The sequence below is a fragment of the Bubalus bubalis genome, chromosome 5 (genome assembly GCF_019923935.1).
Source record: "Bubalus bubalis isolate 160015118507 breed Murrah chromosome 5, NDDB_SH_1, whole genome shotgun sequence".
Taxonomy (NCBI): Eukaryota; Metazoa; Chordata; class Mammalia; order Artiodactyla; family Bovidae; genus Bubalus; species Bubalus bubalis.
The window spans coordinates 121301491-121317731 of record NC_059161.1 but is presented as its reverse complement, the minus strand read 5'-3'; the positions used below and the strand labels follow the sequence as shown (position 1 = coordinate 121317731).

At 43.3% G+C, this 16241-nt stretch overlaps 1 protein-coding gene across 4 annotated transcripts in view; it reads left to right on the top strand.

Moving 5' to 3' along the window:
- The first annotated feature begins 3 nt into the window (after positions 1–3).
- CPSF7 (cleavage and polyadenylation specific factor 7) overlaps positions 4–16241 on the top strand; it is a 27135-nt gene continuing 10897 nt past the window's right edge. The window contains exons 1-9 of one of the 4 annotated variants that reach the window (XM_006076555.3): positions 4–109; positions 732–840; positions 7280–7498; positions 8326–8429; positions 8802–8974; positions 12032–12446; positions 12966–13084; positions 15229–15397; positions 16042–16209. In XM_006076555.3, coding sequence (XP_006076617.1) covers positions 787–840; positions 7280–7498; positions 8326–8429; positions 8802–8974; positions 12032–12446; positions 12966–13084; positions 15229–15397; positions 16042–16204 — 1416 coding nt within the window. In that variant the 5' untranslated portion in view covers positions 4–109; positions 732–786 and the 3' untranslated portion in view covers positions 16205–16209. Of the gene's footprint in view, positions 183–731; positions 841–7279; positions 7499–8325; positions 8430–8801; positions 8975–12031; positions 12447–12965; positions 13085–15228; positions 15398–16041; positions 16210–16241 lie in introns of all 4 variants that reach the window. The other 3 variants (XM_044943592.2, XM_044943593.1, XM_006076554.3) reach the window with 3 other exon arrangements.

The following is a 16241-nucleotide window of genomic DNA, read 5'->3' as shown; positions in this document are numbered from 1 at the left end:
GCTGTGCGTGTGACGCCGGTGGCGGGGGGGGGGGCGGGACCTGAGGCCGAGAGCGGTTCGCGCGCTTCGGGCCTAGTCCGGACTCGCCGCCGCCGCCGCCATATTCCCGGTAACGGGGGCGCGCGGCCGGGGGCCGGCTGGGCCGGAAGAGGGCTCGGGGACGGCGCTGAGGCGGGGAGGGGGTCGGTTGAGTTTGGGACAACCGGAGTTGGCGGGCGGCGGGAGGCGCGGGCCTTTGAGGGAGGGGGCCGAGGGCGTCGGGCCGGGTCTGTGGGGAGGGAGCGGGGCGGGCCTAGCCGGGGGCGAGGACTAAGGCCTGGGTGGGGAGCGGAGGTAGCTGGAGCTCCGGGAGCCGCAGGGACTCCTAGCCCGGGCTGCTTGGGGCCTCGGCAGGTGCGGCGGGCTGGGCCTGCGGGCTTCGCCGCGGTCGTTCTTCGCAGCGCCATCCGAGGGCCCGTAGGAGGAGAGGCCTGGACTTTCTCGTCGCGCCACGGGCAGCTGCGGCGCAGCTCCGGTCGGGCCCGAGGGTGATGGGCAGCGAGCCCCGCGAGCCCCGGTGGCCTGGGAGAGCGAGGGGCGGCGCGAGGCCGGGGGCGGGGCGGAGCGGGTGGGGCCGAGCTCGGACTGCCGGGATGCTGCGTCTCTGGAGACGGGAGGTTGGCAACCAGTGCTCTCCTTCCAGCCCGGGACCCTTATACTTTGTAACTCTTGCTTCTTTCTGGATACCGCAGTGGCATCTTTCTTGCCTTGTCCGTTCTCCGGGCGCGTGATCTTCCTTCCGAAGCCATGTCAGAAGGAGTTGACTTGATTGATATATACGCTGATGAAGAATTCAATCAGGTGAGGAGTCCTCGGGAACAGTGGGATTTTCCTGTATCAGCCGAGGAATCTCTTGCAGCAAACTTGCAGGGGTCCCAAGCTCTGTCAGTGGTTGAACATTTGCTCGGCCTGAACACACGTCTGTCAAATCTAAAATCTTCCCTCTAGCACAGACTTTCAAGACATATGCCTATTCCGTTTTTTGTCAACTAAAGCCTGCAGGCTTAATTTTAAAACCTTTGATTTAAGAGCAAATAAAAATTAGGTTTAATAGAGTGGTGTATCAACCTGTGGAACTTGCTCCTCCAGGAAGCCAGAGTTGAACGTCAGTCTCCTGGAAGACTGGCCACATTTAAAAATCAGAATTAGGTGTTCTGTAGCATCTACGAAGGCAATGTTGATACGTGTTCCTTTGAGAGTCTCTCAAATGGCTGCTGGAGAAATGTAGTACCCCTTCCCTCTCTAAGGCAGTGCAAGTATGAAAGATAACTTTAACTTTTAATGTCAGTTGTTTTCCAGTTGTTTTCAGCCTGCCTTCTTTCAGAAGTAGCTTGACTCTGGTCTTGAGGAGTCCATAGGCTTTTTAATGTTAGTTTTTTAGTAATAAACTTTATTGATGATGTAATTGGTGGGAGGAGGTAAAGGTGTTGGACAAACCAGTTCAGAAGCAGATAGAGACCCACTCACATACTCTTGAGTTCAGTTTGTTGATCTCTTTATGATATGTCAAGAAAATTATACAGTGATCTCCCTTGAAACAATCATCTCATGTACAGGTTAGTTCAGAAAAGATCTCAAGAATGTTCCAAAGTCTGTATTTAAAACTTAATATCCTGCCTGGATTATTTTCAGCACTATTCTCTTGAGTAAACTGGTTTTTCCCATTTTCAGCTTTCAATGGCTATATGTAAGGACCTATAAAGAGGATTTAAAAAACAAAATCAGGCTAGAGAAGGAAAGCGGAGAAGGCAATGACAACCCACTCCAGTACTCTTGCCAGTACTCTTGCCCGGAAAATCCAATGGATGGAGGAGCCTGGTACTGGTAGACTGCAGTCCATGGGGTCGCTAAGAGTCAGACACGACTGAGTGACTTCACTTTCACTTTTCACTTTCATGCATTGGAGAAGGAACTGGCAACCCCCTCCAGTGTTCTTGCCTGGAGGATCCCAGGGACGGGGGAGCCTGGCGGGCTGCTGCCTGTGGGGTCGCACAGAGTCAGACACAACTGCAGTGACTTAGCAGCAGCAGCAGCAGAGAAGGAAAGTGCTCTGATTGGACCCTGACTTTTTTTTCAAACTTTTTATTTTGTACTGGGCTATTAACAATGTTGTCATAGGGAAGGGACTCAGCCACACATGTATCTGTTCTCTGCCAAACTTCACTCATATTTAGGCTGCCATAAAACATTGAGCAGAGTTCCATGCGCTATACAGTATGGACCCTGACTGATACGAAGCAGCAGACAAGCTTTATATATGCCATTATGTGCCGTTTCTTTCACTTGGCAAAAGTTGATCGTTTCCCCATGTCTTCTCAGGCAAACTGCATTGTCTACATGTGGCTGCTAATTAACTTAAAATACGTGAAAATCTTTCTTTAAATTTCAAATAAGTCAATTATTTATGGATAAAAAGAAAGACTTAGTATATTTAGTTACCATTTACTTTCCTGGATTTTTCATATACTTTGAATCAAGACTCGTACTACTTTTTATGTTATTCTTCTAAATATAAGATAGCAAGAAAAAAGTCTCCTTTAATTCTTTTCTATTACTAGTTTTAGAAACATTGTTTCCCCTTAATTTCTTTATCTGTGGGTTGATGACAATACTGCCGATGATTCACTCTGGGAAATGGGTAGAACAGGGTCCTAGACCACAGGTCTAGCCACATGTGGTCTGAGAAGTGAGATTTCATAATTTCTTAAGCAGTATAGCTTTTTAGTCATAGACAAGACAGGTCTCATCCACTGAGTTGTTGGTCTCAACAATTTGATCTCTGGTCTCCTCAGTTAAACAGGACTTTTTTGTGTGTGAAATCAAGTAGATGTTTGTACTGAAACGACAATTTGGTACTTGGTTATGTTGAAGAAAGTATAGATTTTAAATGTTTTATGTCCTGGGGAAAGTCAGGAAAGGGTGCTTTTCCCTCCCAAAATGAGTTAATTTTAGCAAAGCTGGTTTTAGTAGAATTTGGAAGCTGCTGGAGAAGTGGTAAAAGCTCTGTTTGACTGGGTTTCTTAGACATAAGCTTAGATTGAAGGCCAACAGCACAGATTGTGTTTTAGAATGTTATAGGAATGTTACTAATTCACCCCAACTTACCCCTGCACAAGAACCTTGTCATGTGTACTTTGCTCCCCAGGGGAAATAAGCACTGTTCCTAGGTGGAACCCTGTGGTGCCAACTCCAGATATGTTAGAGTGTGTGCTGCAAAATTGTCTTTTGCAGAGCTGCTTCACTCCTGTTACAGAGGGAACCTCGGAGTTCTTAGGGTCTCTCTCAGGCTGAGGAGAGCAACTCGGAAAGTGACTGAAAGCTGCCATCCCTGCTGAGTGTTTGGTCACTCTTGTTTCTCGTGCTGAGACGGGCGCTTTGCACAGTATGCTCAGTTTCCTCAGCAAATAGTTACTGAGCTACTTCTGTTTGCTAGGCATCGTATTAGAACTAGTGAGATAAAAGGGGGAAGATGGATTTGTGTGCTCAAGAGGTTCCATTCCTGGTGGTCAACAGCAACGGACCGTGATAGGGAAGGAGAGTGAAGTGAGAATTGTGGAAATAGTAATCACAAAGCCAAGAGCATTGAGCTTTGGTTACAGTTATAAGAAAATTAAGTCACATAGGTTTGCTTTAAGAAAAAGCTTTATTACTGTGTCTTCCCTGGTGACTCAAACAGTAAAGAATCTGCATGCAATGCAGGAGGCCTGGGTTCGATCCCTGGGTCAGAAGATCCCCTGGAGAAGGGAATGGAAACCCATTCCAGTATTCTTGCCTGGAGAATTCCATGCACAGAGGAACCTGATTGGCTGGAGTTCATGGTGTCACAAAAGAGTCGGACACGACTGAGTGACTAACGCTTTAGATATCAGGAAAGGGCTGGCAAGTAGGAACATTGAACATTCAGGTGGGGAAGTTCTTATTTAAATTCAAAATCATGCAAGTTCTCTTTTGTAAACCAAGAAGCTTCCTAAGACAATCACAGCTATTCCTCTGCTATAAAATGCAAACTTCTCTCTGGTATTAATTTAGTATTAAATACATCTTTTCTAATCTTGAAATGAAATCCTTAACATCAGTGCCTGTAAAATACTGTATTTTTCACTTAATTTGTAGAATTAGATTTTACTTAAGCTGCATAAATCATCAGCTCATTTGGTAATCAGAAAAACCTCAGGTCCTCTTTTCCTGTCTTAGCCCCTTGATGTTGCTAGGAGATTTAGATGCAAATACAACTTGATAACATTATTTCTTCAACAAAATCTTCAACAAAATCCTCAATAGGTCTGCCTTATGCATCAGAACAGTTCCTACAAAATTCTTCGAACTGAGGTTTTGTGGCCCAGAGAGACCATTTGAATCTTGTGACAATTTTGCATTCCTTGAATCCTTTTGTATTTCTTAAAGTGGTAAAATAATCCATACACCAGAGTCTTCTGGGATTGGGACTGTCATATTCTCTAATGAACCCTGAAAGAGTAGATTGTTCACTGAGGCTTACGGTATGGGAAATTTCCTGGTGATGCCTTTGATCTCTGAGCTGCCCATGTCTGCATGTTCACTACTCAGTTATCAGCAATAGTCTTTGTATTAAAACGTTTCAACATGCATCTCTGAATCACAGATCATGGAAAGAATGCCAGTTTGGTTCCACTGACCATACAAGATTGTGAGTTTCCTTATTTAAGTTCCATTTCACAATCCTTGATTAATTATAAAAAAAAAAGTTATCCTGGTTTGAAGTAGTGTTGTTTTAGGGTTAGAGGATTGAAGAGGATCAAGTGGTTTCTAGGTCTTTTCTACACCTTGAACCATAAGAGCAAATCATATGTAGTGCATGAATAAATAAATGATTTGTCTGGAGTTAGGATTGTTTCAGACTTAGACTGTCAAATATTTTACACACAAAATATTGAGTTACTAGCTGTGACTTTCTTAACCTTTTAAATTCATTATCCACCCTGTACTCTCCAGTGTTAGCAGCTCCCCATCATACTCATCTTTTTTTATGCAAGGTCCTTATTTATAGATTTGACTACCTAAGATAGTCTTCTTGTGTTTATTTACCTCCCTGATTCTTTTTCAGGCTCTTCTCTTTCTGAGATTTTTACAAGGTTCAAGCTCTTCTCCTTTGGGCTTCTTACAGTATTTGTAACATTTGAAGTTATTTACATTATCTTGCTGTGGATGTTCTTCCCTTTTACTTCAGATAAACTGAGAAACTGTAAGATTGTTTCCAAAAATTTCTGATGGTATGTAGGTCTAAGAATGTATTTTGTAGTGAGTCCTCTAGTTGCACTCCAGAATCAGGAATTCTTGTGATGGGTTTGAAGGGAGAAAGTTACTGCAGCTTCTGCACCTGAGGTGCATTAGGGGAAATGATTCACCTTCAAGGAACTAAGTAAGTTGCCAAATAAGGTTCTTTTTTTATTCCCTTTGTATAGATCTTTATTCCCATTTTTAAAAGACAGCAATGACATGAATGAGCTATAGTGTCCCTAAAACACTCCAATGTCTCCTTGTATCTGTTTTTTGGCAGTTTCATCTTTAGCACTGTTTGGACATTTAGACTATTACCTGGGGGGCGGGGGGTGGGGGGAACAACTTGTCTGATCCTTAAAATAAAAAGATCCTCTCTAAGATAATAACATTGAAAACTCTGAAACATTAAGTTCCCTTAATAGTAGTTCTTATGATTTTAGGAGTTTTGATATGTGTTAGCTTGGTCTGCTATAATACTAAAAATGGGCTGACTTATAAACAACAAATTTATTTCTCACAGTTCAGAGGCTAAAAGACTGAGATCAGGTTTGTGTTCTGGTGAGCAGCCTCTTCCAGTTGCAGCCTCTGCCAGCTTGTATCCTCACATGACGGAGAGCAGAGCAAGCAAGCTCTAATTCTTACAAGGGCACTAATAGATTTCATAGCTCCACCCTCAAGACCTCATCTCATTTTAATTACCTCTCAAAGGCCCCACCTCCTAATACCATCACATTGGGGAACAGTGTTTCAATGTGGGTGTGTGTGCTCAGTCATTTCTGACTCTTTGTGACCCTATGGACTCCTCTGTTCATGGGACTCTCTAGGCAAGAATACTGGAGTCGGTTGCCATGCCATCCTCCAGGGGATCTTCCCGACCCAGGGATTGAACCTGTCTGTGTCTTCTGCATTGGCAGGTAGATTCTTTACCACTGTGCCACCTGGGAAACCCTTCAAGGAGGTGTGTTGCGGGGCGGAGGGTGGGCACATTCAGTCTATAACAGTAATATATAACACAGACAAAAAGTGTATCTCACCCATCTTCCAGAATGCATGTTCATATTCTAAATGGTCAGTATAATACAGCTTATGATATGGGTGCTTGTTCTGTTTCCTGAGCTTTATGTTTTAGAAAACTTGGACTGCTTTTGTGTATCATTAGATATCTCTGGTATTGTTCAGAAATGTTTCTTATATAAATGTCATGGTAATGTGTTGGATCTGCACGTCATGCACAAGAATGTATAAAGGAAAATCCCCCAATTATTCACTTCCTTTTTATTTTATTTATTTATTTTTTGATGGTTAATAGAAAGATGGGATTATATACTGTGAGCTTTAGAGCATTATTAAGTGGAATAGTAAGTTTGTGTAACTCTTGATTTTGGAAATAGTGTAAGATGTTGAAAATTTCACCGGTATTAATGTGGTCTTGGAAAGCTGGTTTACCTGATAGCAATAGCAGATGTATCTCTGTGCATTCTTGTTGTGCTGTGCTTAGTCTCTCTGTCGTGTCTGACTCTTTGCAACCCCATGGACTGCAGTCCAACAGGCTCTTCTGTCCTTGGGGATTCTCTAGGCAAGAATACTGGAATGGGTTGCCATGCCATCCTCCAGGGGATATTCCCAACCCAGGAATTGAACCCAGCTCTCCCATGTGTTGCAGGCAGATTCTTTACTGACTGAGCCACCAGGGAAGCCCTGTGCATTCTTAGTGTGCTTGTTTAATTGTCATGTACATTTTGAGTCTCACGGTTGATTAAAGCTAGAAACACTACAGACTCCTAATAGGGTCTTAAGAGAAACACCTACATAAACATAATTTTTAAAATTGTTTTACATGGGGAAGTTTTTTGAGTATGACAGGAAGTTTTTGTATGTTTTACAAAGTATTTGACTGTGGATTGTAAGTAAATTCGATTAAAACAGAATGAACAAAATGAAAGGTTTTCAAACCCACCTTTGCCAACGCCTCGTCTCTTAGGACCCAGAGTTCAACAACACAGATCAGATTGACCTGTATGATGACGTGTTGACAGCCACTTCACAGCCTTCAGATGACAGAAGCAGCAGCACTGAGCCACCTCCTCCTGTTCGCCAGGAGCCATCTCCCAAGCCCAATAACAAGACGCCTGCAATTCTGTACACCTACAGTGGCCTGCGCAATAGGCGAGCTGCTGTCTATGTGGGCAGTTTCTCCTGGGTGAGCATGGGTAACCAAAAAGGCTTGGGTGGGCTGGAGGGAGAGCACTGGGAGGTGATGGCATTTTCAGAAACCACTGTTGCACTGTTTTGTGCTCTGATGGGGTTGGATTTCTTTTTCCTGGGATCAGGTTGGATTGATCTCTGAAAGAGAACTATCCTGAGGACGTACTGGTGCCGAAGAAAGCAATGATTAAGTGGGTAGTTGCTTTTTCTGCCATCTTGTTACCGCCCCTGACCCTGGGGCTTTATGTCTACCAGGGTCATCTGTGGGATGAGATTTCAGAGTGAACACCTTGAACTCTTGGTGGTCATTAGATGGTCCTGTGATAATGATGGGTGAGAGGGAGCAAAGACCTTGATAGCTGTAGTACACTCGGGGTAGGTGGTGATTGTTGTTTTGCAAAAGTTATTGTGTGACATGTTTTGGGGCTGGTGATGGGAGGTGGTTTTTTCCAAGTTAAGAATTGTATATACTGAGGGGGAAGTTGTTGACAGTGATCAACTCTGGCCTGTCAGATCTCCAACTAAAAGCTGCTAGTAATCAGTGTTTGAACTGATGATCCACATGGCAGTCAGAGTTAAAATAGGTTTTAATATTCTTAGTTCAGATACGGGGATTGGGGCAGAGGTGGGTGGTTTGCAGTTCTGTCTGGGTGAGGACAGTATTAAAACCTGCTCTCATTGACATCCTGATGGCCTTCTGGGTTTCCTTTGGGGGGTCGTGGTTATGACTAGACTCCTAGGTTCGGGGGAAGGGTTTGGGACATTCTGGGGGAGGGGGTATACCTCTTGACATTTCTTCCTTTTCCATCTTGCCGGCCCCAGTGGACCACAGACCAGCAGCTGATCCAGGTTATTCGCTCTATAGGAGTCTATGATGTGGTGGAGTTGAAATTTGCAGAGAATCGAGCAAATGGCCAGTCCAAAGGGTGAGGTCTGGATTTAAGAAGCCCCTTTTAGTTTGTAACCATTGGGATAACAGATCTGTGCTGTTACTTTGGCCCTGTAATTTAATCCCTCCCACCCTGGCCCAGTTTACTGCCTTGGTTTTGATAAACCACCTTAGAATGGGGACCTCATTGTGAGGTAGGAGAACATCCATCCATTGAAGGGCAAAGAAAGCTGGTTTCTAATTTGAAATAAATGGGAACATTTTAGGCTGACACTTTTTGTTGTTAATAGTTTTGTATATGTAATATAAGCAGGGTATCCTTTGCTTTACCAAAAGTGGAAGAGAATTTCTGTGTTTGTCTCTTGATTGTTTAGTAGATCTCATACATTTTTAATTTTTCTTCCTCAAGGTATGCTGAGGTGGTGGTAGCCTCTGAAAACTCTGTCCACAAATTGTTGGAACTTCTGCCAGGAAAAGTTCTTAATGGAGAAAAAGTGGATGTGAGGCCGGCCACCCGGCAGAACCTGTCACAGTTTGAGGCACAGGCTCGGAAACGTGAGTGCGTCCGAGTCCCAAGAGGGGGTACGTGGAGACCATCTGTATGAAGGGGGGGTATTTTGTGGGTTTGTTTTCTGTGCTGTAGGCTTGGTCTACATTGTGGAGGAGTTTGAGGGAGGGTGGTAGTGATTATGGGTGGCAGCATGGCATTGGGTGAGCTAAAAATGAGACTTATGTGCCAGGAGTCAGGTAGTTCAGGTTATACATTTCTGCTGCTAACTCACGTGGCCTTTGGCAAGTCACTTTACTGTTTAAGGCCTACTTCCCCATTTGAACTGGACACAGTGTATAAAGTTCCTGTCACCTCTGAATTATGTGTTTACTATTTAAAAAATCAGTATATAGCAAATGGACTTACTTGTAAGACATGTTTCTCTATCAAATACTAAACAACCACAGTAAAATACAAATATGGTTACATAAAGATGGCTGTAATCTTGTTATAAACATACATTGGAAGGTACTCTTTAAGGAATCGACCGAAAGAAATGCTGGAGAGTAAAAATTTTAACAGTGTTTTTCCAGCATTGACCAGGGGGGTTGGGTACCCTTTTGATTACCTGCTATTTTAGTTCGCTTGGCAAGTGTTTCCTATTAGTAAAGGATGTTGCATCATGCCACATTAACCTGATGATGGTATGCCTTAAGCTCACGTTACTGCCTTTATTCTGACCCCGTTCTCACCAAGCCATCTTCTGATACTAATTTGGTTTCCCAACAAGGGTCTCCTACTGGGAAGAGAATGCACTGACCAGGTGACACGAGTATTCCAGTCTGCTTGGCAGTTGTATTTCTCATTGTAAATCAAAAAATTGGCATTCTGGCTTAAGAATCATTCTCTTGTGAATTTGAATAGTGTGAATCAATCTCCTAGGGTCCAGTCACCCCTGGGCCACTGTTAAAATCAGTGTCTGAACCTGTGAAACCTGGGAACCAGCTTTGGATTATCATGACCTCACAAGGTGCAGCTACCCTGCAAGGCCCTGCCTGAAACAACCAACTGCCATTACTTGCCTTTTACTACAGTGGGGGTGATGGCAAAGTTTTGTTACCTACTTTCTGTAACTGCTTAAGTCTTTTTCGCAAAACAGTGCCTTGTGTTGATTGAGTAGTCTATTGGGACCTTGGATAGATTGATTGAAGGTGGAAATATGGTCACTTAACTCTTGCATAGGAATAGCTCTGTTCTTATAACTAGATTGAGAGCCTAGATGGAAGTGTTGTGAGCTCCTATTGCTCTGTGTTAGAAGACACAACTTTTTTCCTTGATAACATGAATTTTCAGAGTCCATTCTGTTTCAGAGTCTTTGTATGATTCAGCCCTCTTCTGACTTCCGTAAGATGTATAATTTTACATTTATGTTGAACACCTAATTGTCCTAGCACCACTGGGCTGTTTACTTCTGGGTTTTACCTTTCTTTGCTGGAATGATGATGGTGATTGAATTGTTTTTCTACTGTGTCATGTTGATATAGTTGGACCCTGTTAATTCACTCAGTACAGCTGGTTGACATAGTCTGCTTAAAAATGGTTGCTACTCTTGGGACTTGTAGCCATAGCTACCAAAAAAAACCACCTTTGCTGATGTGGGAACAGGAGCTGGGAAGGTAGCTAACTTTCAGGGGATTACACTTGCTAGTATTCTTTCTTCAGTTTGAGAGAACTCAGGGAAGAAGCAAGTTGCCATGTGTGTGAGACATGAAAAGCACGAGAATGCTGTGGTAGGCACTGTTGATGTACTACTTTAGAGAAACCAAGGTGGTTGCCAAAGGGATTAATTCCACTTAATGCTTTCATCGGGAGTTAGGGTTTACTAACAAGTTTTTGTTTAAGGAGCACTCTTCTTTTCTCCTCTTCACACTTGTCTCCTAATGGCATCTTTTTACATCCAAGACTCCCAAGGCCATGTGATCACATTCTTCTGTTGGATTTCACATCAACCAGGCTTAGAGTAGACTATTAAATTGGAAAAAGGGAACAAGTTTAACCCAAGTGATTCAACGGTATCAGAGCCATGTTTCCAGCAGTATACAGACATGTTTTGAGTCCGTTTTGCACAATGACATAACCACTGAACCATGATCATGTTCTTAGAAGGCTGCCCTGTGGGGTAGAGGGTTTGGACTGTTGAAATATAGTAGGAATTTCCCAGATTTCAGACATATTTTGTACCAAGCTTTTGCAAGGAGTCCCTGATGTCAGCTGTGTGCCATCTGCTCATTCTATGGGCTGATCTTATATGATCCCTGGTAGCTCAGACAGTAAAACGTCTGCCTACAATGTGGGAGACCCAGGTTTGATCCCTGGGTCAGGAAGATCCCCTGGAGCAGGAAATGGCAACCCCTTCCAGTATTCTTGCCTGGAAAATCCCATGGACTGAGGAGCCTGGTAGGCTACAGTCCATAGGGTTGCAAAGAGTGGGACACGACTGAGCGACTTCACTTTCTTGGCTTATCTCCTACTTTCTCTCATTTAACTTCTAGTCTTCCACTTTTTGTTCCGTGTCTCTTCCTCATCCCAGTTACCAGTTTTGGTACTTGGATGGAAGAAGTGTTGTCCATGCCCTGCCTGTCCCTCCTTTCCTCCAAATTTACTGGCCAAAGTGCCAAGGCAAAGAGAAAATTTCAAATAGATAGCAGGATAGAAAAGGTTAACTACTACAAGCCCAAGGAAAGAGTCCCTGAACTCCTACCAGAGAAAATGAGATTTTTGATCTGCTTGAATCCAGCTAAACAGTAATGAACATATTTCAACACTGTCATTTTTCTCATGGGTTATTAAGAACCTTCTGCATTTAAAAATAGAAAACAAATTTAAGGATAATTTAAATGTGAAGCACTGAGAGTTCTAGATAAAGAGAAGTCTTTAGCACACAGAATTTAGGGTGGTACTGCTTCCTGGGTTTATGTCTGAACTAGGCTGCCTCCTATCTTTCTGAGGCAGTAGGTGATTTTACCTTCTTCCTCAGCCACCTGTCACCTTCCTTAGTGTGGTGTCAGATGACTCTTGGTGACGGATGAACTCGTCCCATGGTTATGTTTAAGACTTGGGCAGTAATGGTAATTCTTTCTTCTTCATAGGAATACCTCCACGGGCCCACTCCCGAGATTCTAGTGATTCTGCTGATGGACGGGCCACACCCTCTGAGAACCTTGTGCCCTCATCTGCCCGTGTGGATAAGCCCCCCAGTGTGCTGCCCTACTTTAATCGCCCTCCTTCAGCCCTTCCCCTGATGGGTCTGCCCCCACCCCCCATTCCACCCCCACCACCTCTCTCCTCAAGCTTTGGGGTCCCTCCTCCTCCTCCTGGCATCCACTACCAGCATCTCATGCCCCCTCCTCCTCGATTACCTCCTCATCTGGCTGTACCCCCCCCTGGGGCCATCCCACCTGCCCTTCACCTCAATCCAGCCTTCTTCCCCCCACCAAATGCCACAGTGGGGCCTCCACCAGATACTTACATGAAGGCCTCAGCACCCTATAACCACCATGGCAGGTAAGGACTATCTTGTTCCTTTCAAATCTGAGCCAGGCATAGCAGGGTAGACAGTGTATTAAGTTTATTTTCTTCTCCCCAAGGAAGTAAGTGAGCACTGAACTATTATTTTCTTTTTCCCTTGTGGAAATTCTGTTGTCATAGTATTGAGTCCTGGGAAATAGTTAACTACCTGTTAGAGAATGTTTTTATTTGGTATTTTGTTTGCATCTTAACCTCTCACCCAAACTGTGTCCTTTGTATCCCCTTTTCAGGTGGTTGACTAAGTTGAGTGCTCTGAGTCACTGTTATGAGTGCTACGAGTGTCTAGCACTATGGGGTCATGCCAAAATTATAAAAGTATACCACATATATTGTCTTTAGAGAACATGAACATATAAAACATGTGAACAGGCTTAGAATCATTTCAGACAGCATACAGGAGAGTGTAATTAAATAGCGTAGTACTCTAGAGGATGGTAAGATAACACTGGGTGTGGGCAGTCAAGAGTGATCTTGTCTCTGTATTTCTGTGTGCAGCCGAGATTCGGGCCCTCCGCCCTCTACAGTGAGTGAAGCAGAATTTGAAGACATCATGAAGCGGAACAGAGCAATTTCCAGCAGTGCCATTTCCAAAGCTGTATCTGGAGCCAGTGCAGGTAACTCATCCTTAGCTTTGCTGCCTTCTGCTTACTTTTAGTTTTGTCATTTCCATTGATAAGAAATCCAAGATAAAATTGGAGCACTGGTACATTTTGAAAATCAATAATAACCTGCTTTTGGGCTTTTGGGGAGCTCCACTGAGACTGTTTATTTAGCCTGTATCTAGACTTGCCCCATGAAAGCCAACTTAATGCGTAGAATATAAATAACTAATACTATCTCATTGTGGTGTTTCCTGCCTCCTGGAAATCTTGATCTCAGTGGTTGATCACTGGGTCTAGTGTCTGTGTACACCTTGAGTTTTTAGAACTGATGATGATGGTTGATATGGAATCCGATTATATCTGAGGATCGAGGCAGAGCTGACGGCCTCCATGTAGCCTGTCCTAGAAAGAGGCAAATCTATTGGGTGTCATCTTAAGGCATGATACATCCTTACAGCTAACTTTTGCCCTGCTGTCAGTATTAAGTGGGCAGAACCAGAAGCCATGCTTTTGAGAGCTGAGGAAACAGAATCTTTGCTTCCTAAGAGAAGAGAATATAGAGAGTTTCCTGGTTCTGATCCAAGTTTCACATTATAACACTAATCATATTCACTTTCTTCCTGTGAGTTTCCCACATGAATGTAGATATAGATTGTCATATCTAAGAAATAACTATTTTCATCCATTTTCCATAATTTCTCTTTACTATGAAATCTGAACGCAGAGTAAAGACAGAAAGCATGTATATATTCTCTCTGTTTTCCACCGGAAATCTTCATTGACATCTGAGTAAATCTCTTTAAGTTAAAAAGTTAGGTATGCTCATTGTAGCAAGTCAGATACACAGTGTAAGGAAAAACAGTCATTGTTCTTCTCCACCAGTTCCTTCACGTTGAGATGATCAGTAACTGAACCTCTGTCTCCTCCCTTTGTTTTGTTCTCATTTCAGTCATTCAAACCACAGATATTTATTGACTGCCTACAATACAAAACAGGCAAAAATTCCCTCCCCTGGTCGAGCCAAAATCCCAGCATTCCTTGGCCTCCACAGAATTGCAGCTCCTTCACAGTCTGTTTCGTTCTTTACTACCCTGCACGAGGAAGCTGCTGGTCCTGTCACTGGCCCCAGCCTGGTTTCATGCTTTCCTTGCTTTATCTTGTCCTTAAGGCTCTTGCAATGCAAGAAAGCTTTAGTTAGGAAGTGTGCAGGTACCCACCCCAACCACTATCCGTGAGTCTGAGTATTGCTCAGATGGTGAAGGAAGGAGCTAGTTCTTCATGGCAGCAAAATTTAAAATGTTGTGTGTGTGTGTGTATGCACACAACATAACGTGTTTTAACTATATGTTACTTCTGTGCATATACATGTTTGGTTATAGATTACAAATAATTCAGACAGAACTGTGCAGTGTTAATAAATGAAAGACTTCTGTACAAGAACTGTCAGTAAGACTACCATGCATCTGAAGTTTCTGTCCTTCAGGTTTTTTTTTTTTTTTTTTGCATATAGCATCATATATATATAATTTTGATATGGAATACTGTTTCACAGCTTTTTAACAATATTCTGATCAATATTATATCAGCTAATACCTAACATTTATTGAGCCCTTACTGTGTGCCTGGCACTGTGCTTAAGTGCTTTACATGGATTGCTTTGTTTATATCCAGATTTATTACCTTATGCTTTTTAACAACTATGTAATATTCTGTAGAACTGATGTTCCTTAATTTATATAGTCAGACCCTATTGAAGGAACTTTTAAGTTGTTTCTGATTCTTTAATACAACAAATGATGCTAAAACAAACATTGTTTAAATTATACACTTGTGAGCAGAAGTTGAAAATTTTTAGAATTGCTAGGTCAAAAAGTGTGCACATTGTTTATTATAATGGGTGTTGTCAAATAGCCTGCAGACAATGACATGCCAGTTTATACATCCATTAGCAGTATCTGAGAGCATCTGTCTGATTCCAGACCATTGGAATATCGGTTCCATACAGTTTTATACTTGTCGCTTCTGCCTCAGCCACTATACTGTGGTTCTGTGGGACAGCTAGTTACTCTTGGTGTGTGTCCTGCTGAGTTCTCCTTTTCATCAGTTAGTTTACTCCCTCTGCTTATCCTTGGCCTTTCCCATCCATCCCCTGTCAGGGGATTACAGTGACGCGATTGAGACGCTGCTCACAGCCATTGCTGTTATCAAACAGTCCCGGGTCGCCAATGATGAGCGTTGCCGTGTCCTCATCTCCTCTCTTAAGGACTGTCTTCATGGCATTGAAGCCAAGTCTTACAGTGTGGGTGCCAGCGGGAGCTCGTCCAGGTGAGTTGATAATTGCTCCAGCGGCAGCTAGCCCTGAGCAGCATTTTTCCAGGGGTTGGCAGGGGAAGGAAAGGAACATAGGTATCTGGCAAGGACCTGGCTGAAAGAGCAGACCTAGCCCTCGTGCCTTTAAGGGGAAGAAATTGATCAAATGTTTACATTAATTAATGTTGTAATGTCTGAAATCTGTATTGGGTGAGGCAATGGGCTTATTTAGGAAGGAAGACCAACGTAGTTAAGAATGTGGGCTTTGGAGCCATACATTCTTGGATTTGAATTCTGCTCCTAACTATCTGTGTGACCTTGAATGTGAAAGTTACTCAACTTTTGAAGCCTTATTTTTCTCATTTTTAGAAAGAGGACGGTGATAGTACTTATCTTACAGATCTGTTGTAAAGATTAAGTGAAATAAAGCATGTTAAGCTCTTAGCACTGTGCCTGATACATTAATAAGTCTCAACAAATTTGTTCTTACTTTTCTTTAAAAGACTAGTCCTTAAAGAGCTAACATCCTCAGACAGTGGGCCCATGATAGAGTAATAGAAGGGTGGTTTAATAAATAGTAGGAGACACCAAAACACCAGGTTCTTGGAAAGAATGGGGTAGGTCTTCTGAGTGAGGCTGAAAACAAATCATTCTAATAGGAAAAGACATCGGTCCCGAGAGAGGTCACCAAGCCGGTCCCGGGAAAGCAGCAGGAGGCACCGGGACCTGCTTCATAATGAAGATCGGCATGATGATTACTTCCAAGAAAGGAGCCGAGAGCACGAGAGACACCGGGATAGAGAACGGGACCGGCACCACTGAGAAAGGTGGGACAGAGCCCCATCGCTGGCTTGTTGAT